Here is a 23203-nt window from a genome sequence, read left to right as displayed (position 1 = left end):
TGAAGCTGAAACCCTCTGGGATCCATGAAGTGGGTCTGGGTATTTCTTCATGGAACCCGGGTGCCCCTCCCTCCCTGCCCACAGCATCACAGAGACACGAGTAAAAATGGCTTTCACGGTGTGTTCACCAGCCCCACCCAACTCCAGAGTCACAAGTTGTCTCTGTGGGGGTGGGCTGGAGCTGGTACAGAGTCCTGGATCCCGAGCTGGGGGTGGGGAGGCACAGCCTTGGGATTGCACAATGGGGAGGTTTCTCACCCCCTCAGTCCCAAGGAGGCAAGAGGAGAGTGTTTCCACTTCAGGGTTTTAGAGTCCTCCTGGGCTCTTTGGCACTTGGAAAAATTACCACCCCCCATTTCCTGCCCCATAAGAATGGGGTGGGGGGAGGACTTGGCACTGGCTGTGGGAGAGGTTATGGCTCCTCAGGCCCCTGGGCACTCACAGAAAGGAGGGGTGTCACCAGGACAAACCCCTATTTGGGATCAGGTTCTGAAGGGGAGGGTGGAGGAGCAAAGTGGTCAGAGATCTTCAGAGGAGTGCTCATTGGATGAAAGGGTTGGTTGGACAATCATGGCAGGGACAAGGAAGCAGGCCCAGCCTGACAGCGGGAAGGCCCAAGTGGCCGTCACTCCGCGGTCATGCACTGCAGCCGGTGTTTGAAGTAGAGCAGGCGGTGTTTGGCCACCTGACTTTCGTCCAGTGATCCTGGGTAACGGAACCGGGCATAAGTCTCTGCCCCAGCATCCCTTGATACCCACGGCAGCTTCAGTTTCGATGCATGATCCACAACGACGTCGGAGCAGGAGCCAACCCGAAGGGAACCAAGCCCATCCAAGAAGAATTCTGGGGTTGGAGGGGAGGGGTGTAAATAATGAAGGCTCCTGACAGTGCAGAAGGTCAACCCACAAGGAAGAACTGAAATGTAGGGTATTGAGGGTGCCTACAAAGACCCAATTTCTAAGAACTCTGGCATGCACATTAACCCTTCTGAGTCTCAGTTTTACTCTGTGTAAAACATAGCATCGATTTGCTTGTGCTTTGAAAATGGAAAGACATGACCTCCCCACTTTAAGAGGTTCAATAAGTGCCCCAAGAGTTGCTTTGAATGCGGTTTGAACCAGGAGAAGCGGCTGGGAGTGGAGTAAAGGGTAGTGACTATGGCAGAGAAGTTCAAGGTGAACCCAGCGGCTGTGCTAGGCGGCAGGGGTCTAAAAGGAATGCGTGGGATGCAAGGAGAGGATGGGAGCTCTGTCTCTCGCCCGGGTGCTGGTCTTGGTAAATCCTTGCAGAACTGCTCCAGCGAACCCTGGTGACCAAGCATCGCCCAGCTCCTGCGGAGTGTGTGTGCGTGTGTCCTTCCCAGGCCTTGCCGGGAGGAGGCGCCACTCACCCAGATGTGCTACGCGGCTCAGGCGCGGATCGAAGCCGACCTCTCGCACCTTGTCAGTGCGCGCCAGAAAGAAGTTGACGACGCCATCGGTGACCACGCAGCCTGGGAAGCCAACGAGCTCGTGGTGGAAGCCACGCCTTTGCCGGAGGCAGTTCCCGAGGCCTGGGGCACCTTGTTCCACGCTCAGCAGCTGCCGGTAAGTAGTAGCAAAACCCGAAATCTCCCGCACTGCTCCCCCAACCTGCGGGAATGGGAGGATGGTTCCAGGTGGGGCTAGGCTCCTAACCTTGCCACATCCTTTTCTGCTTCACCCGTACAGAATGCAGACCGCCCCTCAGACTCCACTTTGTGGACTCTCTTTGTGCCAAGGCTAGTAGTTCTCAACCCCGCTCTCCCACCGGAGCCCTAACCTGTTTAAGGCCCTTCTACCCTACATTCCGCGGCCCCTCTCCTACCAGGTCCAACGGCGTCCGTTCCAGAACGTCCACAAGTCTCTCCAGCCGCGTGCGCGCTGTGAAGACAAAGTCGTCGTCCACCCACAACACATATTTGGTGGTTACTTGGGACACGGCCAGGTTCCGGCCCGCGAACCAGCCCTGCAGAAAAGGTGTGTACAGTTGGCGCGTCTGGAGAAATAGAATATGCCTCTTTGCCACCTTTCTTTTTTATCCCCCCTGACTCCTCACAAAAGCCTGTGCACCGCTCCAGACTTTCCAATGACCAGAAGCTAGGTTTAAAAAAAATTCAGATTCCCATCCTCATTCCCAGAGGTTCTGAGTCAGTGTTCTGGGGAGGGTTTTGGAATGCATCTTATTCCTTCATTAATTATTTTATTGAACGCCTTGGTAGGCATTAATAAGCATCATTCTAAGAATGCAGAACGAATAAGAGAAACATAATTTTTTCTTCCACAGAGTTCACAGTCCAGGAATCCTCATGCTTACCAGGTACCCTCTGGATTCTGAGGCACGTGATCTTGGAATCACTAACCTGGCTGCAGACTGAAGAAACGCCCCCTCCCAGAGTCTTCTTGCGCCCCAGGTCAGCCTGGCTGACAGCATACCTTGCCGAAGGGCATAAGATAGTGCTCCACGTGGGGACCACTAACACGCTCTGGTTTGTCACTGTCATCAGCAATGACCACGGTGACAGTGGGGTAGAAGCGGCGGATGCTGGCAATGAGTGCCCGTAGCCGATCATATCGAAGGAAGGTCTTGGTGGCAATGGTGACCAGAGCGCTGATGTTGTACTGGCCTGCTAGGACATAGGGTTGGATGCAGACAAGAAGAATGAGGAAAGAGAAGCAGGAAGACAACCCTTATTAGGGCCACCCTGTCCCAACTTACTCCCCACCAGGGCAGGACCTACTACTTCCTTGCCCACACCAGCCCAACTTACTTCCCACCAAAGCTGTACTACTACTTCCCTGCCCCCACTATCCTCACCTCCCTGAGGTAGAGACCCAGGCGGGTACAGTCGGGGGTTGAGGGGATGTCTTATGCGGATGGTGAAGGCAGCCTCATGTCCTTGGGTGGAGAACCGGACTGGGGATAAAGGACATGAGATTGGGCCCTTAAAGTTGGGACAACATTCTTTTCAGTCCATTAATATTTAAGTGCCTACTCTTTGTCCTGCCTTTCTAGGTCTTAGTGGACAAGAATACTAGGTTGTTAGCCCCATGGAACTTCCTAATGGGTGGGGAGAAAGACAATGAAAAAGTGTTAATTAAAAGCTAAGCTTTTTTGAGCATTTACTATGTTCCAGACACTTAAATTATGCTAAATATATGAATTACTTTAATTCTCTTGATAGCCCCAGTAAGTAGATTCCTACTACAGAAAAAGAAGGTGAAGTACAGAAAAGTAACTTGCCCACATTTACACAACAAGAAAGCTGATAGGAACCTAGTCTATCTTGTCCCAGGCTAAGTAAGAAAGCTCAGATACTGTTTAGTACCAAATAGAAAATAAGACAAAGTAATAGTGTAGAGGAGACATTTGAGCTTAGATCTGAATGACAAGAAGGAGCCAGCCATGCAAAAATCTTGGGGAAGAGCATTTCAGGTAGAGGGAACAACAAGTGCAAAGACCCTAAGATAGGAGAAAACTTTATGTAACAAACTTTGGAGAGGAGCAGGAGGGCTGTGTTATGCCCCTTTTGCTAGAGGAAAAATGGGAGTTCTAGAAGTTAAGAACTTTGCCCTCTAGCAAGTGATGTTTTGGGAATAGAGCCTGAGTCTTTTGGCTTAGGAGCAGGTCACTTCCTGGGGCCTGTCATGGTTGGCCAGAAGTGGGGACACACTCAAGACTCAGGTTTCTTTCTAACCTGCTCTGGCCCCAGATGAACAAAGGCCCCTTCTCTCCCTCTCTGGCCCTGCTTGCCCTGTTGAAATACCCATTGTGTGGCCAGGCAGCTCTGGCCATTGCCTGGGTACCTCCCACACCCTGTGATATTTGCCTACAGCAGTTTTTCTCCATCTTTTCTGTTCATCCAGCCTTCCCCTACCTCTATACAGGTCTCACACCTGTGTCTGCTGTGTTGGTCTGGTAGCTTCCGCTACTGTAAGTGACCAGTTGTAGCTGCCGGTTGAGGTGGTCCAGCCCTGGGCTGGCAAGGGTGAGATCTGGCTGCCCTTCTCCAATGACAGTCACTCCAGTCACTTGCCCTGCCACATCCCAAGTGCCCAGGGAAGCAGTCAGGTTCACCTGGCAGAGGAGATCAGAAAGTGTAGGGTCAGGCCCCAGACCCACCTCTTGTCTCCCTGATTCTTCCATCCCTCCCTTGATGGCCTTGTCTCCCTCCCAGCATTCTCATGCCCACCTGGTCTCCTTGTTCTGTTTTCTCTCACCTGGTATACCTCCTGACCAGAAGCTGCCTGCAGGCTCAACCCTGGGAGGAATGATGGAGGATTAGAACCACACAGACAACCCTAAATTCTTTCTCACTTTCTCTTGCCTCTTTCACCACACACAACATAGAACTTTTCACCCATCCATCTTGTTGAGGCTTCAGCAAGAAGCCTAGAGTAACTGATTTTTTACTTCCTGCCATCAAAATGGTATTTCTTTCATAGCCTAACCTACATATCCAACTAACTTTTGGTCAGTTAGCAAATAATAGATTCTTTTTCCCAAACCTCCCCAATTACAGTCTTCTGTAATTTCTGACAACCCTAGAATCCCCTCTCCCCCATCTCCTCCTCAAGTTCCCTTTCATCAGAAGTCATCCTCACCTTCCATTCTACCCAACCTTGGGCACTGCCACCCTAATAGTGACCCAGGCCATCCTCTTCCCCACCTGGCACTAAGATGCTCCTGAGGGGCTGAACCTCCACACCCTGCAGAGGATACTGTAGGGGGGAGTTGGCAGGGGCTATGAGCAGCTGGTCAGCTGGGGACTGGCTCCTGGAGTAGGAGAGGACAGAAGAAGAGAGGATACAGAAAGAGTCAGAGGGGCTTGCTCTCCTGGCTCAGTCACCACAATCCTTCACTACCATCCCCCACAAAGTCATGTTCTCCTTTCTCTCTAGTACCTTGAAAGGAAGGCCTGGAACTCTCTTTCCCTTTCTGCAGAGGCAGCCCTCAGCTCCTCAGGGTCAAAGGCCTTGGTGAGATCAATGGCTCGGACCTGTCTCTGGAAGGGAAGGGGGAAGCTCCCCCCACTGGACTCACAACTGCAGTTGTTCTGAGTCAACAGCCTGAAGAGGGGAGAGGGATCTTCAGAGTCCAGCCACACTCATCTCACAAAACACACTGGGCCCACACTTTGGCTTCTCAACTCTGCCCATCCAGTATGTGTTCCCTTAAACATTGCTCTTCAGATAATCCCCAGGAGTGGGAGATCATGAGTGTGACTCATCCCTTAAATCTGGAATTCACAGAGGTGTAGAATAGAACCAGTTACTAAGATTTCAGGACCTACGAATTGGTACCCATCATTAAGGAACCCTTCTGGAATCTCTTTTCATGTCTGAATCTGGACATCAGAGAATCTTTCAAGGGCCTTCCTCTGCCTGCACACCCTCCCATTTCCACCGCCAAGTCAAGGTTCAGGGAAGACAAATATCCACACCTCCCCCAGTCCAAGCTTCAGTTACCCGCTCCACGTCCCACTTTACTCCATACAACCACTCTGGAGAAGGGAGGTATCAGAGCCCAGCAACAGAGGAAACAAAAGCTCCCCAGGCCACCCCCCTAGCAAGCATTGTGCCGCTGCTGCAGTTGTCCGCACTCACCCGACCACTTGCTCCTTGATCCTGACTGGGATGTGTGCGTAGCGGGGCTCCGGGACAAGATCTGGCAGCTCCGGCCTGAGGGGGCCGTGCGGGGGCGCCCACAGAGCAAGAGGGGTCCGGAGGCCCGGCGCCTCTCGGGTGCTTGCGTACAGGAGACCTAGCGAGGCGCAGGCGAGCAGCAGGACCAGCGCGCACAGGGCCCGGCGGCCCAGCCGCATCCTGGGGTTGGGGGTAGGGAGGGTGAGAAACAGAGGGAGGGAAGGTGAGGGCTGGAGTCCTTGACCCCGGCGACCTCGGAGCCTCTTGAGGGCTCCCAGGGGCGCTCTCCGTACGTCGCACTGGGATTTTCATCGCGAGTCATTTTCCCGGTACCCTTCCCCTCATTCCCTCGGCCTCAAGGGTCTCGGGTCTCCTTTCTTCTCGCCTTTGCCGCATCTCGTTTTCCTCTCGCACCCGAGGCCTGGCATCTTGATGCGAGAGGCATTTGGATGCTGTGGCTTCAACGCGGCCATGCATAAGTAGAAAAGCACCGCTTTATTAGAGCGGGGGACGTCCCTATGCCGCTGACCGCCCTGCCCCTCCCCCCTCCCCCAGTCGGAGCATCACCTGGGCTGGGGTGGGCTGCAGAGGGGTGGCTCCACACCTTCCCGTCAGGAAAAATGCACAATCACGCTCCTTCTATTGGGTGTCCCGGCGGAGGTGACCCCCTGGCTGGCCTTGGGAAGCTGAGCGGGGGACAGGATGGACGGGCGAGCGTGTCGCCGGTCGCCTCCACCTTGGCCCCTCATCCCGCCTGGGCACTGACCTGTCTAACGCTCTAAGGCCGCCGCAAGATTTCGGTGCCGACTGCTCCGGGCTTTCAGCCCCGGCCTGGGGGTCCTCATGGAGCAGGGGGTGGCTTTATGCGGGAGCTGGGCGTGCCTGAGAGTGTGGGGGATCCTCCTGCCTCCGGAGAACGCCCGACCCCTCCCGCCTTCGACTCTCCGGGCTTTGTAGACCGCGTTGCGGAGGTGGTTCTGGTTGTCTCCTGCCGAGGGAAAACGAAATTAAGAATCCGCTGCACCAGTTCGAGGAACAAAGCTGAGGATCCCTGGCACGGTGTCCCACTTGCAGGGCCCAGAGGGCTCAGGCCGCCGCCTGGCTTTCACACCGCAGCGCCGCGCGGCTCGGTTCCCAGGATGGTTGCGGCAGAGGCTCCGGCTCCGCGCGGGGAATGGGAGCGCCGCGGCGCCTTCTGGTGGGCGCAGAAGAGATCGCCCGGCGCGGAGCCAACCCGGGAATGTCCTCCCTCCTAGCCCCGCATCCCTTCGCCCCCAGACCTTTGGCTTCTCAATTGCCAATCCCCAACTCTAGGCATTCTGTTACCTATTCGCTCTGAGCATGTAGACAAAGATGGGCAACAGGGCGTTGGGAGCGGGCGGACGCTCCCAACCCTCCTATAACCCCTTTCCAAGGAAGGTTTAAGTGGTTAGGGTGAGATAAAGGAAACAAGCCCTGGAAAATAAGCCCTCTGCATGGCTGACAGAGACAGATTCACACCCTCCCCTCCAGACTCCACCTCCACTTCCCGCCTTGGAAACCCCTACTACCTACCAAACATTCAGGAGGTAAGCAAAATTCAGGGGCCTATTTCCCCTAACTGCCCCTTATGCAACTTGCAGCAGAAGGGGAACTCCAAAGAGCAACCAGTTTGGTAGTAGCTGTGCTGCCAAGCTTAGGCCATAGAAGGCGGACATTGTCCGGAATCAAAGAACTATGGTTCTGTGGTCCTCATAAAAGATGTATCAAGATTTAATGGGAAAAATATATAATAAGAAATGTAGAACATGATGAAAATATGTGCGTGGAGGGAAGGATTGATTATTTAATGAATTGTATACAAAAGAATGACTCATCAGCTGGGGGAAAGGGGTAATCCCACTTTCCAAAATCAACCTATCAAATATTCTGTTAGAAATTAAACCATAAAAGTAAGATAAAAATCAAGTTTTTGTTTTGTTTTATTTTATTTATAATCTTGGAGTCGAGAGGAGATATCTAAGCAGGAGATAAAGGGAAATAGTAATAAATTTGCCTATATAAAAATACCTGAAGGGTCTAGGGGTATAGTGCTTGCCTACCATGCACTGGGTCCTGGCTGGGGTCCATGCCCTGCACCACAAAAACAAAAGCAATACTTGACTGAAGAAATTACTATTAAAAAAACTTGTGAAGTGTCAAACTGTGAGAAAACGTTTGCAATCTACTTTGATGATTACTCAAGTGAGTTTGTGAAAATACAGAGTTGTATATTTCACTATACACTTTTCTGTATACATTAAAGTACACAATAAAAATATGCAATATAAATATATCAATAAAACATTTAAAAATATGTGAGAACAATTATCTGATTTTGAAAATATTCAAAAGGTATCTCTTCAAGAAGTACACCAGTTGGGTGGGTTTTTTTTTGTTGTTTGTTTGTTTTTTTTGATGGTTATCTTGGATCACACATGTAGCTGCAGCCGTGTAGCAGCTCAACTGGGGTTAGATGATACAAATTGCCTTCCTTTCATGATGGAAATTTGGTGCTGGCTATTAGCTGAAATTCTCTCTTCATGTGATCTTTCATCATCATCAGAGAAAGGACTTCATTATATGGCTATCTCAGGCCATATAATGTATTAATTTCAGGTTATACCTTTTGAGGTATTGCTTATAATTCATGCAGTATTATTTCTCCATACACATATGTATACACACATGAATGTCTGTATACATGTATGCATATATGTTTATGTGTCAAAGCAAGTCATCAAGCTAATCCAGATTCAAGGAGTTGTTAAGCTGTATTTCCTGATTAGTGTGACTGCAAAGAATTTGTGACCATTTGTAATTCTCCAATATCACCAATGTCTTTTTTTTTTTTTTTTCCAAAGTACTGGAGATTAAAGAGCCAGGGGCTCTTTACCACTGAGCTACAGTCCCAATCCTTTTTTCTTTTTCTTTTTAAGGGAGAGAGAGAGAGAGAGAGAGAATTTTTTTAATATTTATTTTTTAGTTTTTGGCGGACACAACATCTTTGTTTGTATATGGTGCTGAGGATCGAACCCAGGCCGCCTGCCAGGCGCCCCAGCCCTTTTTTTTTTTTTTTTTTTTTTTTTTGAGATCAGGTCTTGCTAAGTTGTTGAGGCTGGCCTCAAACCTGTGCCTCAAGTCTCATGAATTAATTAATGGCATGTTATTAACAGCATGTGCCACCATGTAGGGCTGACAAATCTTTAACAGCAACAGGAGCAATTAAGTAAATACTTTTAAAAAGGAAGACTGTGTTAATAATGTGGTGTCAACATTATAAGGAGAAAAACTCTGAAATGGCAGAGCTATAAATGCTAAGGAGCCTTGAATTAAAGTCATCCCAATAACAATGAGCCACAGATACCCAGATCTTCCAATACCTTCCCCACCAAAAAGGATAGTGTAAGGTCAGCACCAGTGATCAAAAGGAGACAGATTAAAAGCAGCTGAACAAGGCTTTACTGAGATTTGCTCCTGGATGAGACCCTCCAGTCCAACAGAGGTGGTGTGGGAGAATTGCACCCAGGCTCAGTCAGATTGGGATTTTATTGGGTTTAGGGCAGGAAGGGAGGGCTTGGAACAAGAAAGGGAGGTTTTCAGTCCCTTGTACTTCTGGGGTTGGTCTGGGGATCTTGCTGAGAACCGTGTCCTTCCAGGATTGGTCAGGAGACCCCACTGATTGACAGGTGGTTATGAGGCACTGCTTGTCTGTCAGCACCTCATTGGTTGTTCTTTTCCGCCTGGGTTGCCTGGTGCTTTGTTTCTTTAGCCACCTCAAACCAACCCAACAGGTAGGCCTCCTTGGACTTACTCCAGGTCTCATGCCAGAGTTGAGACAGAAAAAGTCACAGAAAAACCTGAAATATCAGAAATTAATGAAGTGCTTTTTTAAAAAAAAGTGGTAGGAGTATGTCAAAAGGACACACAGAGTGGGGCTGGGGACATAATTTAGTTGATAGAGTGCTTGCCTTGCATGCACAAGGCCCTTGCTTCAGTCCCCAGCACCACCAAAAAAAAAAAAAAAGAAAAGAAAAAAAAAGGACACTCAGAGGAGCCAGCTTGAAGAGGCTTGCACTGGCTGAATCTATGAATTTAGGACAGTTTAAGCACCAAAATAATTTAGGGTAGGAATGAAATATAAACCATTGGAAAATAGAAATGTGTAAGTCCACACTAAAACAGTAGGAATCATGTGTCCACACTGGTAATATATAATTAAGTAAGTGAATGAAAGGGAAGGGAGAATGCCAATTGAGAAATGTGGAGGGAATTGACAGATTTGGAATATAACCGTTTTTTGGCCATCTTGGTAAAGATTGGTTTGGGAGCCAGGTGTGATTGTATATGCCATAATCTGAGAACTAGGGAGGCCGAGTCAGGAGGATCACAAATTTGAGGTCAGCTTCAGCAACTTAGAGAAACCATGTCTCAAAATGAAAAACAAAAAAGGGCCAGGGATGTAGCTCAGTGGTAAAGAGGCTTTGGATTTGATCCTTATTACCACAAAAATAAATAAATAAAATAAAAATTGATATGGTCAAGAATCATACATTAATCCTGATTCTTCAGGAGGGACTGATCAGAAGTAGGATTTGTACATAGCTAACTTATTTTAATCTTTATTATTTATTTATTTATTTATATTTTTGTGGTGTTGGGGATTGAACCCAGGTTCTCATGAGTGCTAGGCAAGGGCACTATCCCTGTGCTATATCCCAGCCCTGCACATAGTTTAAAGTGCCTCTTCATAGATGGTTAATTAGTCACAAGAGGAAAAATTGTAATTGCACAATGAAAAACTAGACAACACTTTGATAAGATGGTCAAAATTAATGAGTTGCAAAAGAATATGGTCTGCCTCCAGATATACTATCTTGAGAAAGACACAATATCACTTATGCAGTATTCTGGCTGGGGTTACTTAACTTGATTCTAAATATGAAGGAACAAACCCCAAATGAGAAATATTTGTATATATGAAATTAATCTGTATTTTTTAAAAATGTCATTTTCCAAAGAAAACCTGAGAAATTGTTCCAGACTAAACAGGACTAAAGAGACATGACAACAAAATGCACCATGGACATTTTAACTTATAAAAAGTTATAATGGACATTTTGGGGAACAAGTGACAAAACTGTAATGTGGATGATAGATTAGATAAAAGTTAATGTTTTATCTTTGTTAAAAGATAAAGAGCTGGGCATGGTAGCACATACCTCTATTTCCAGGTACAAGGGAGACTAAGGCAGGAGGATCACAAATTTAAGGCCAGCCTGGACAATTTAGGGATGCTCTGTCTCAAAACAAAAGAGGACTGGAGGTATAACTCAGGAGTAATTACTGGCCAAACATGTGTGAGGCCCTGGGTTCAATCCCCAGTAATGGGGGGATCAAGATAAACAGTAAATGTTAAATTTTTTGAAGTTGATAATTATGATTATCTAAGAAAATTTCCTGTTTGTTGATTATCTAAGAAAATTTCCTTGTTCTTAGAAGATATACCATAAAATGTTAAGCAGTAAAGTAGCATGATATATACAACCTACTCTCAAATTATGCAGAAAAACAATAATGTATATGAGATAGATGTAATAAAATATGCATATGATACATAAAGTAGTAAAAGTATGTTAGTTTAATAATTATTAATTTATTATAAATTACATAAAATTATATATACATAGAGGAGGATGATAAGACAAATGTGAACAAATGCTAAAAATTGATGAAACTGGATATAAGCTACATAGGAGTGTTCTATATTATTCTCCAAATTTCTAAGTTTGAAATTATTTCTTTTTAAGAGAGAGAGATGGGCTGGGGATGTGGCTCAAGCGGTAGCGCGCTTGCCTGGCATGCGTGCGGCCCGGGTTCGATCCTCCAGCACCACATACAAACAAAGATGTTGTGTCCGCCAATAACTAATAAATATTTAAAAAAAAAGAATTAAAAAAAAGAGAGAGAGAATTTTTAATATTTGTAGAATATATTGGAAAAGCAATATCCTGAAATGAGGAGGAATTGCCTAAAACAGGTTGTTGTGGTTGTGACACTCTGCCACAGAGTTGACTAAATTATAACAGGGTGCTTTCAGTTCTGTCCTGCACACTGGGTGTCAGATTTTTCACTTAGTAAGCCAGGGTTTGGTTGAGATGCATTATGGCATTAGGAATGTCGATGTTGTTTAGCAATGGCAGGATGAGAAGAATACTCTGGTTGGTGATAGTATGAGGTTTGGGATGGCAGATATAGCACTTCTTCAGGTTATCTTGGTGGTCACAGCATGGGAGAACTTAATGAGGGCATTATGCTCCCAGTCCTCTGCTGCTTCATCCTCCAGGAAAAAGAAGAATGATAGGTTATGTTGCACTCCTATCCCCTCAGGTCTCAGGTGTTTCTTACCTATTAGATAGGGGTTGGGCTGCATTGGTGTAGTGACCCAGCCTATCTGTCCCTGTTCTGAAGCTACTACCTCTGTGGATATCCATTGTACTTGTTTCTTGACCCAGACTGTTTAGACTCAACCATCCAGTTCAGGAAGAGAACTTTCAGTCTGTACAAACCTGATGTGCGTGGTAATAGAAGGAAGGACCAGATAGCCTTGGTACCACTAAAGAGATTCCAGCACAATTCCTTGGTCCCATTTCCCACCCTTAAAGATCCCAACGAGGTGAGGCAAGGTGAAGGAGAAGAAGGTTGGGATACATCATATTCTGAGTACAGTTGAAGACCTGTGGCTGGGGGATTATGGTGACCTAATCTGCAAACCATCTTGAGAGCATGCATTCCAAAGATCAAAAAGAGAAAAAGAATGGCTGGGAATACTGGAGTTTTGAAGGTGTAGCCTAGTCTGGTGGCTGCCTGCTCTACCTCCACCCCCACCAAGTTCAGTGTTTCTCACCATGCATTCAGGGTTGTGTTTCCCTTGCATTGGAGGGAAGTACTTAATGTCCATACTGTCCTTGTCATACAGGTTGCCATTCCACCACAAAGCCATTTGATGTTCATTCTTCAGTTGCTATGTGATGGATTTTCCATCACTTAAAGCTCTGTTGACCTGTGGATGACAGGGTATAATGTATCACACTCCATGAGAGTGTGCCCATTGTCATGTTGTTTGGACAGTGAAGGATGATTTTTGGTAAGAGTGAACCCCCATGGGATATCCAAAAATGTAACATATTTCTCTCATTGTCATTGCAGTCCCAGCATCCATATGAGGGCCACATGTTTTGTCCCTTCCAGGTAGTAAGCTGTTACCATAGTCTTCGTCTGCACACTGGGGTTCCTTTAGTAGTCAGTCATTCAGTTGCCATTCTTCTGATCAGATGGCTAGGGTATTGGCAAGATTTGGTGGTAAAGGTGGCCTGCATGGCCATCATCACTGTATGTAGTTTGGCATACAGTTCTGCCATTGGGCAGAATATTTCTGTCCAGTGTCAGTCAAAGAATGGCCAGTCACTGGCAGATGGCAGCCATGTTTAATGTTTGCAAAGCCACGAGTAAACCATGTTACATTGTTGGTAGACATGACTCTGAGTCTTGGACTCTAGGTAGCCACAGGAGGAGCTTGATCATCCTTTATGGGTTGCTTCATCCCTTCTAGTATACTAGTCATTTGTTTATGGAGACCACTAGTCTCTTGGGGTCCTGGCTGGGCCCTATCTTTTTTTGTATGTATGGTACTGGGAATTAAATCCAGGGATGCTTTACTACTAAGATACATCCCCAGCCCTTTTTTAATTTTATTTTGAGGCAGGGTCTTACAAAGTTGCCCAGTCTGGCCTGGAACTTGCAATCCTCCTGTCCCAGTCTCCTGAATAGCTGGGATTATAGGCATGCACCACCATGCCCAGATAAAGTTCCATCATGAATGTACAGTTTCCATTTGATTATTGAGTTCTGTTGAGCCTGTGCAGAAAGCAAGGGTTTGCTATTCAAAAAGGGGATATCAATTGGGTGCACGCACAGGCCTTGAGATACTTTGGAGGCTGAGGTGGGAGGATCACTTGAGCCCAGGAACTTGAGGCTATCCTAAACAACATAGCAAGACCCCATCTCAAAAAGCTAAAATTAAATTAAAATAAAATCAGCTGAAAGATCTGCTTTTAATACTGCATTTGTATCTTAGGAGCAGGTAAGAGTAGATGTGTGTCACTGTTGTGGCTTGATCTTGCTGTGAGGAGCATACCCCCTCAAGAGGTGGTGATGTCCTGTGACACAAGCAGCCAAAATTTCAATGCCTATAATGCTCTCAGTGGTGGGAATCACAGTCACTGGCACACAGACTGGCCAACAGGGACCCACCAATAAGCAGATAAGGTCAATAACCAGATAAGCATCATGTATAAGTCACCACATCCATCCCAAAACTTGTCACTGTCTTCAGATTAATTTTTTTTCTCCTAAGGGAAATGGAAATACTGTTGTGTGGGCTCCAGTATCTAAGAACCTCAGAAAAATCTGAATTCACCTTTTATTTCCTCTTTTATTTTGACAGAAGTATAGGGTCATTGTCCTCCAGTGAGGACCCAGAGACCTTGGCCCCATTTCTATTTGCACTATTGAGACAGACGCACTTGGATCTGCAATGCCTCTTTATCAAACAAACACACCAGTCAGGCTGCATGAAACTTCCCTGGTCTGCCTCCATGTCCTTCCTTTGGATAGTGAGTATCCTTTCTTGAAGACCCACATTGTGTGTGTTGGTTCCCTCTCAGATGCTTCAAGGGCCATTTGAATCCCTCTTTCTCATAACTCAAGGTCCATCTGAGTGCTCAGTCTCCAGGCTCTCAGCCCTTGAAATGAGCAATCAAGGGTACACCTTGCACCCATTTCCACATTGCTTTCTTTCTGGCCCAGTCAGCTCACCCACATCTGCAGGAGTATGTCTATGTAAATGACCTATGTCCCACTTATCACGCTTCCTTCTCATCAGTCATCCAGCTGCACGTCTAGCCCTGTGTTCCCAGGCTGAGGTCTCTATCCTAGGCCAGGTACTAGTGGATAGTCAGTACCTGCCTCCTTTTTGACTGTGAGCTACTGTCTGTCAGACCCTTTCTGTTCACTATACCAAAATTTGTTTACTTGTTCTGTTTCTCACTTTTTATTCATGACAAATATTCCACATTCACAATTCTCTCTAGTCAGAAGTTCTTTGAGATGATGTCACTGGCCTGGGCCTGTTGGAGAATGGAGTCATCTCTGAGTCACTCATCCTGCTGATAACTCTGTAGATAGCTTACATTTTAAACTGGCAGTTAAACCTGCACATACCTTGTCAACATTGGCCACGTTCATCTGGATGAACATGTGGTCCTTGTGGTCAATGATGTGGATACTGGTGAAGCTTCATGATATCACCTGGGGTTGTTCTGCATATTGAGGCTGAGGCCATTGCCTTCCCAATCAGTGCAAGCAGAGAAAGCTGTGCCAATTTTGTGAGGCAGGCTCACTGTGCACTGGGTACAAAGGTGACTCAGTCTGATAAGACAGGACACACATACGCAACAAGTTACATGGATCAGGCTTATTACTTCACATAGACAGAAAGGATCAACAGAAGCCTAAGATCCATGTGAGCTAATTTCCCAAGACTCAAGAAAGCTGGCAGGGGCTGGGGCTGTTTGTTACTCAGGGGTAGAACACTTTCCTAGCTTGAGAGGCTCTGGGTTTGATCCCAGAACTCCAAAATTGGAGGGGAAAAAAAAGGTGCCAGGTATGGATGGAAACTTGATTGCATGCATCCCATTGACACCGAAGCTAACAGACCTGGAAGGGTAACCCACCTGGTTTATCTACCTCAGGGTCCATGTGACTTACCTGGTAAGGTTTTGAGTGATGTCCTGCTTCCAAGGAGAGAGGAATCAAGCCTGGGCTGTCCCAGGCAGTTCTTCCTTATGTCAAAATGCTACATTTTCCAGGCAGGGCAGGCAGAAAATTCTCAGGAATTTTCTCGCTATCTCTAGACATTGCACTCCCAGCACATTCTTTTGTTATTCTTGAGAATTGCTAGCAAGAAAGTGTTAGAACTGTCCTCCATCAAAGGGTTAAATCTTTATATAGTCTAGTTTAATAATTTTTAATTTTATGGGTCGTATTTTTGTGTCACATCTACAAATCTTTACCTAACCTAAGGCATGAAGAATTTTTTTAATAAAACCTAGAGGTTTTATAGTTTTTTGTTTGTTTGGTTTTGGTACCAGGGATTGAACCCAGGGGCACTTTGCCAATGAGCCACATCCCCAGCCTTTTTATTTATTATTTTGAGACAGGGTCTTACTAAGTTGCTTAGGGGCTCACTATGTTGCTAAGGCTGGTTTTGAACTTGTGATCTTCTTGCCTTGGCCTCCTGAGTTGCTGGGATTACAGGCGTGCACCACTGCATCTGGCAGAAATTTTATAGTTTTACTTTGTATATTTAGGTCTGTGATTTGTTTGGAGTTAATTTCTGTGTGTGTCAAGCGTCTAAATTTTGCTTGTGAATATCTCATTATCCCAGCACATTTATTAGTAAGTCCACCCTTTCTCCCATTAAATTACCTTGGCATCTTTGCCAAAAATCAATTGAAGATTATTTTGGACTTGAAAATATATTTCATTCATCTGTATGTATGCCTATATTACCCCAGTATGGTAGTTTTTTTTTGTGTGTGTGTATGTGTGTGTATGTTTGTGTTTTGGGGGGTGACACTAGGGATTAACCCAGAGCTTCCTGCATAATAGGCAAGTACTTTACCACTGAACTATACTCCCAACCCCCCACAGAATAAACACAAATATTTAGAAAAGAAGACATTTCACAAGACTTTAATTGCTTCATAGTAGAAATCATAGAGTAATTAGAACATATACACAATAATGGAATAATATCCCATTGTCTGGATATACTATAGGTTATTTATCCATTCACCCACAGAAGGGCATCTTGATTGCTTTCAAGACCTGGGCACTAAACATAAAGTTTCTATAAATATCCATGTGGAGTTTTTGTGTGGATTCAAGTTGATGATAACTTTTTTCATTGGTTTTGTGGATGGAACACCCAGGGTTCTTTACTATTGAGCTACATCTCTAGTCCTTTTTATTTTTTATTTTGACAGAAGTCTTGCTAAGTTGCTGAAGTTGGCCTCAAATTTGTGATCCTTCTGCCTTAGCCTCCAGAGTTGATAGCATTACAGGCATGCATCACCATGCCCAGCCACATGTATGACAATTTTGGGGGGGATGGTGACCAGGGATTTGAACCCAACAGTGCTTAAACACTGAGCACCCGCCACAGCCTTTTTATTTTATTTTAAGACAGGTTCTCACTAGGTTGCTTACAATCTCACTAAATTGCTGAGGCTGATTTTGAATTAACGATCCTCCTGTCTCAGCCTCCTGAGCTGCTGGGATTATAGGCATTCACCATCACGTCCAGCCCCTGATGATAATTTTGATGATTGAGGTTTTATACTAAATTGTGTAATGGATTGGGGTAAATCCTCTGAATTTCTTCTTTTTAAAAATTATTTGGTAAAAAAAATTTTAAATAAAAATTATTTTGGCCAGGCCAAGTGGTGTATACCTGTAATCCCAGCAACTTGGGAGGCCAAGGTAGGAGGATAACAAGTTCCAGGTCAGCCTCAGCAACTTAGTGAGACTCTGTCTCAAAATAAAAAATAAAAAGGGCTGAAGATGTAGCTCAGTGGTAGAGTGCCCCTGGGTTCAAATCTCAGTACCCCCTCAGATTGGCTATTAAAGGGCCTTTGCATTTCTATATACATTTTAGGATAGTCTTGTTAATATCTTCAAAAGATCCCTTTAGGGTTCAGATATGGATTGCATTGAATCTATACCACATCTCAGTCTGGGTAACGTTTTCTATTTAAGAATACTAAATCCTTCAAGAGGATAAGAAGATAGAATGGGAGAAAATATTTGAAAAGGTATATTTGACAAAGAATTCATATCCAAAATACACAAAGAACACTTAAAACTAAAAAAGTAAGAAAACAAGCAACCCCATTTAAAAAGATATACAGATAGTATTTTTTAGATGCTCTATATCATATATATTTAAGGAACTGCAAATTAAAACAATAAGATATCACTCTTCACTATTAGAATGGGCAAAATCCAAAACACTGATGGCATCAAATGTGGGCCATGCTGTAGGGCACCAAGAACTCTCTTTAATTACAAAAAGTATAGCTGCTTGGAAGATAATTTGGTGATTTCTTACCAAACTAATCATACTCTTCCCACATAATCCAACAGTCTTGTTCCAGAAGAGTTGAAACTTATGTTCACACAAAAATGTTCACATGGATATTTATAGAAACTTTGTGGTTAGTTGCCAACACTTAAAAGCCATCAAATGCCCTTCTGTGGGTAAATGGATAAATAAGTCATTCCATCTAGACAATGGAGTATTATTGTTATTAGGTGTATGTTCTAATTATGTTATGATTTGTACTTTGAACTAATTGAGTTTTAGAAATTTCTTCTTTTCAGACCATTTGCATTTATTTTAGTTACCTCTTTGTTACTGACTTTAGCTTGATTACATTGTGGTCAGAAGACTTGTTACATTTGATTTGAGTCCTCTTATATATCTGTTGAAACTTCACATATGGTCCAGCATATGTCAATTTTCTGTGACTATTTCTTTATGCTTGAAAATATTGTGTATTCTTTTGTTGATTACCATGTTTTCTGTATGTCCCTTAGGTCATGATTGTTAAATATGCTATTCAAATCTTTCATATCCTTACTAATTTATGCCTCCCGCTATGATTATGGGTTTGTGCACATGCTTTATTATTCTGTTAGCTTGCTACTTTATGTATTGGAGCTACTTACTCATTTATTTAACACATATTTATTGAGTGCCTTCTATGTGTCAGACACTGTTGTAGTTGCCAGGGGGATACAACAGTGAATCAAACACAAAAATTCCTGCAGTAGTTGGGAGAGTCAGATAAGCAAGATAAATAATTGCATTCAGTTTTGAAATTATTTTTTTAAATGGAAGCTTTGAATATCATGAAGTGACCTAATAATTTTTATGTATATCTAATCTTTTTCTTTGCAGTACTGGAAATTGAATCCATGGGCACACTACCACTTAGTTACATTGCAATGCATCCCTGGGATAAACTGCTGTTGATCATTATGTATAAAATTTTTTATGTGCTGTTGGATTGATTTGCTAGTATTTTAAAAAATATTTAATTTTAGTTGTAGCCGGACACAATACCGTTATTTTATTTTTTTATTTTTATGTGGTGCTGAGGATCAAACCCAGGGTCTCTCTACCACTGAGCCACAACCCAGTCCTGATTTGCTAGTATTTTGTTGAGAATATGTGCATCTATATTCATCAGGGATTTTGGTCTGCAGTTTTCTTTTTTTTTTTTTGTCATGTTCTTGGTCTAGTCTTGTTATCAGGGTAATGATGGCCTTGTAGAATGAGTTTGGAAGAGTTTCCGCCCTTTCAATATTTTGGAGTAGTTTGAAAAAAATTGGCCTTCATCAGTGATGCCATCCAGTCCTGGGATTTTCTTTGTTGGGAGACATTTTATTACTGATATAATCTTGTTCATTGTTATTGGTTTATTCAGTTTTTTTATGTCCTTATGTTTCAATTTTGATAGCTTACACATGTCCAGAGATTTGTGCATTTGTCCATTTCTTCTAGGTTTTCCAATTTTTTGGTATTTAGCTGTCCCTAATGATCTTTTGTATTTCTGTGGTATCAGTTTTAACGTCTCCTTTTCTAATCTCTGTTTTTATTTGTTGTCTTTTTTATTGGTTAGTGTAGCTAAGTTTTGCCAATTTTATCTTTTAAAAAACCTCTTTGTTTCACTGATCTTTTGTTGTTTTTTTTTTTTAGTCTCTATTTTGTTTATTTTTACTTTGATTTTTATTATATATTCCTTCTACCAATTTTGGATTTGGTTTATTTTTGCTTTTCTAATTCCTTGAGTTGCATCATTAATCTAGTTATTTGCAGTTTTTCTTCTTTTCTTTTTCTTTTTTTAATGTAAGAACCTGCTTCTTTTCCCCAGGTTTTAGTATGTTGTGTTTTCATTGTCATTTGTTTCAAGAAATTTTAAAATTTCCCTTTTGATTTCTTCCTTGATACATTGGTCATTCAAGGGAATGTTGTTTAATTTCCGTGTATTTGTACAATTTATAAGTTCCTTTTGTTGATGATAATTATTGATAATTTTATTCCATTGTGGTCAGAGAATTTACATACTGTTACTGATTTTTTTTCTTTTTTTTTGGTATTTGAAATTGAACCCAGGGGTTCTCTACCTCTGAGCTATACTCCCAGCCCTTTTAAGGTAATTAGTTTACTTTTGGAGTACTGGGGATCAAATCCAGGGATACTCTACTATTTTGTGGCATCCCATCCCTTTTTATTTTTTATTTTGAGACAAGTCTCACTAAGTTGCCCAGTCTGGCCTTGAAATTGTGATGCTCCTGCTTCACTCTCCTGAGTTGCTGGGATTATGACATGTACTACCATGCCTAGCTCCTTTTCATTTTGGGATGATCTCCTTTAGTTGCTGAGACTTGTCCTAAGCTTGTGATTCTTCTGTCTCAGCCTCCCTAGAGGTGTGCCAGGCTGATTTTGATTTTTCAAAAATGTGTTGCAACTAGCTTTGTGTCCTAACATATGGTCTACCCCGGAGAATGTTCCATGTGCTAATGGAAGAACGTGTGTTCTGCAATTATTGGATGAAATGTTCTGTAAATGTCTGTTAGGCCCATTTGTTTATTTATTTATTCATTTTAAAATTTTATTTATTAAGTAGGTGTTGGGCCCAATTGTTTGGAATTATTTTCTTACTTTCATGTTTTGATTGTTCATTGCCAAGTGTATGGAATTACGATTGATTTCTGTCTAGTGCAACCTTATGAGACTTGTTTATTAGTTCTTTAAAAAAAATTCTTTTTTTGTAGTTGTAGATGGACAGAATGCCTTAAGCTACAGCTACTTAGCTACAGCTCCAGCCTTATTTATTAGTTCTAATAGATTTTTTTTAGTGTATTCCTTAGGATTTTCTACATATAAGATCAGGTAATCTGTAAATAAAGATAATTTATAAAATTTACGTTTCTAATCTGTGTGGCTTGTATGTCATTTTCTTGCCCAATTGCCCTGTTTAGAATCTTCATTGCCATATCAAAAAAAAAATTGATGAGAAAAGACATTCTTGTCTTGTTCCTGACAGGAGGGGAAAACCACTTGTTTTTTACCATTACCTCTAATTTTAGTTGTGGGTGTAGTGGGTGTCTGATGACTTTTAACAGCTCAATTAGATACCTTTCTGTCCTTAGTTTCTTAAATGTTTTCATCATGAGGAAGTATTGGATTTTGTCCAATGTCTTTTTTGTATCTATTGTCCTTTTTTCCATGGATGGCATGTATACATTTATTTGTTTTTTAAAAAATATTTATTTTTTAGTTGTAGTTATCAATACCTTTATTTTATTTATTTATTTTTATGTGGTGCTGAGGATCAAACCCAGGGCCTTGCAAGTCCTAGGCAGGTGCTCTACCACTGAGCCACAACCCCAGCCCCCATTAATTTGTTTTTTATGCTAACCCAACTTTGCACTCTTGACATAAGTCACTTTTGGTCATAATACATAACTCTGCCACTGAGCTACAGCCACAGCTGTTAGTTGTGGAGCAGGCTGAACAAATGTTAGCTGCAGGGTGGGCTGAACACTTGACTCTCACCCATCTGGTTTCTTTCTTTCTTTCTTTCTTTCTTTCTTTCTTTCTTTCTTTCTTTCTTTCTTTCTGAGAGAGAGAGAGAGAGAGAGAGAGAGAGAGAGAGAGAGAGAATTTCAATACTTATTTTTCAGTTTTTGGGGTTCACAACATCTTTGTTTGTATGTGGTGCTGAGGATCGAACCCGGCGGGCCGCCCGCATGGCAGGCGAGCGAGCTACCGCTTGAGCCACATACATCCCCAGCGCCCCCCCCAATCTGGTTTCTTATCACTTGTTTGTGTCAAGGCTGAACACTCAACCCCACTCAAGGCTGAACACTCAACTCAAGGTTGAATTCTCAACCCCCCACCTGTCTAGTGCAACAGAAACCCAAATCTGACCCCTGCCGGGTCTGCCTGAGGGCAGAAGATGACACCCTTAGCAACTGTATGGCAGCAAGGCAGCTTGCAGACCCAGAGACCCCATGAGCTATAAAAACTATAGCTATAAAAACTCTCCTGCCCGGTCCCCTCCACTCCTCCCTCTCTCTCTCACTCTCTCTCACCTCCTCTCTCTCACTCTCTCTTACTCTCTCCTCTCTCACTTGCTTTGCTCCCTCCCACACACTTTCTCTCACTCTTTTCCTCTCTCTCTCTTTTTTTCTCTTCCTTTCCTGCTAATCCGACACCGCCTCAGTAAAGATCTCTTGGTCCCTCCGAGTGTTGTGGTCACTTTCCTTTCACCAGCCCTAAGTTTTCTGTTATTAATATCTAGTTTCATTCCATTATTTTCTAATAACATGTATATTCTAAAATATTGAAGTGTTCTTTGAGTATTTTATTTTCCAGTTCCCATTTATTTTTGGCTCTTGGGGCAATGTCATCTTTTCAATATGAAAAAAGCAGCAAGTTCAACACAAATTAGAAATCTGAAGGGTAGGATAGGACAAAATCAACAGTAGGAAGGAAAAAGCAATAGAAAAAGAAATGAGAAGATTTTTAAAAAAGGGTTTTGTTGCCCCTCCTCTGGAGTGACTCACATTTAGGTGATAGTACATACCTTTCCACATATCACACATGTTACTCTTTGGAGCGGGGTGAAAAGGTGGGGGTTGGGGAGGGCAATTCTGGAAGTTTAGGGACCAAGGCTTGCCTTCTCCTTTTTGAGAGAGGTAAAGCAGAAAGAGGAAGGATTCACACCTCCCAGAGTGGGGCAGATTCCTCCAAAGGGAGAGCACAACTCTGGACAGCTGAGAGGGAGGCTGCAAATGGAAATAATACTGTTAACACCTCTCCCGAAGCTGAGAGATGGAGCATGGAAATGCCTAAAAATGACTGTAAAAGCATAGATTCCCCTCTTTAAAAAACTGTCCTATAACGAAAAAATCCCATCCCCATCATGATTTCTACCTGCTGCTACCTTCTACCTCGTACTAATTTGCCTTAGGATGGGGGCCACTGAAAGTATCTGGCTAGTTCTAAATGGGATCTGGACAAGAACCAGCTCTTGGGAGAATCATTTTGGAAACAGAAGATATTAACTGGACAGATGTGAAAAGTGGGTACCAAAAAGAAATGCAGGGTAATCCAGAATGGAAGAAATTTAAGTTTGCCAGAGTGGAAAGAGGAGACATTCAAGAAACAAATATTTATTGAGCGCCTAATATGGGTCAGGTATTGTTCTGCATGCCTCCCAAAAGGGAATAAAAAAGGGGAAAAAAAGGCAGTGAATACAAATTCTGAAGAAAGGGGCAGCAGAAGGCTGGAGAACTGAGAAGCATGAGGTGATGGGGGAGCCGCC

General features: G+C 43.7%; 1 protein-coding gene across 1 annotated transcript; it reads right to left on the bottom strand.

Annotated features, from left to right (window-relative positions):
- Positions 1 to 6492, bottom strand: B4galnt1 (beta-1,4-N-acetyl-galactosaminyltransferase 1). Its single transcript, XM_026398479.2, has 11 exons — positions 6430 to 6492; positions 5625 to 5843; positions 4923 to 5087; positions 4688 to 4794; positions 4239 to 4279; positions 3915 to 4095; positions 2836 to 2934; positions 2454 to 2644; positions 1846 to 1986; positions 1391 to 1631; positions 1 to 843 (listed from the first exon to the last, which is right to left on the bottom strand). The coding sequence occupies exons 2-11, from the start codon at positions 5840 to 5842 to the stop codon at positions 626 to 628; spliced, it is 1602 nt and encodes a 533-aa protein (XP_026254264.1). The 5' UTR covers position 5843; positions 6430 to 6492; the 3' UTR covers positions 1 to 625.
- Between the last annotated feature and the right edge of the window lie 16711 nt (positions 6493 to 23203).

Source organism: Urocitellus parryii, chromosome 5 (assembly GCF_045843805.1).
Source record: "Urocitellus parryii isolate mUroPar1 chromosome 5, mUroPar1.hap1, whole genome shotgun sequence".
NCBI lineage: Eukaryota > Metazoa > Chordata > Mammalia > Rodentia > Sciuridae > Urocitellus > Urocitellus parryii.
This window is presented reverse-complemented; position numbering and strand designations above follow the sequence as displayed.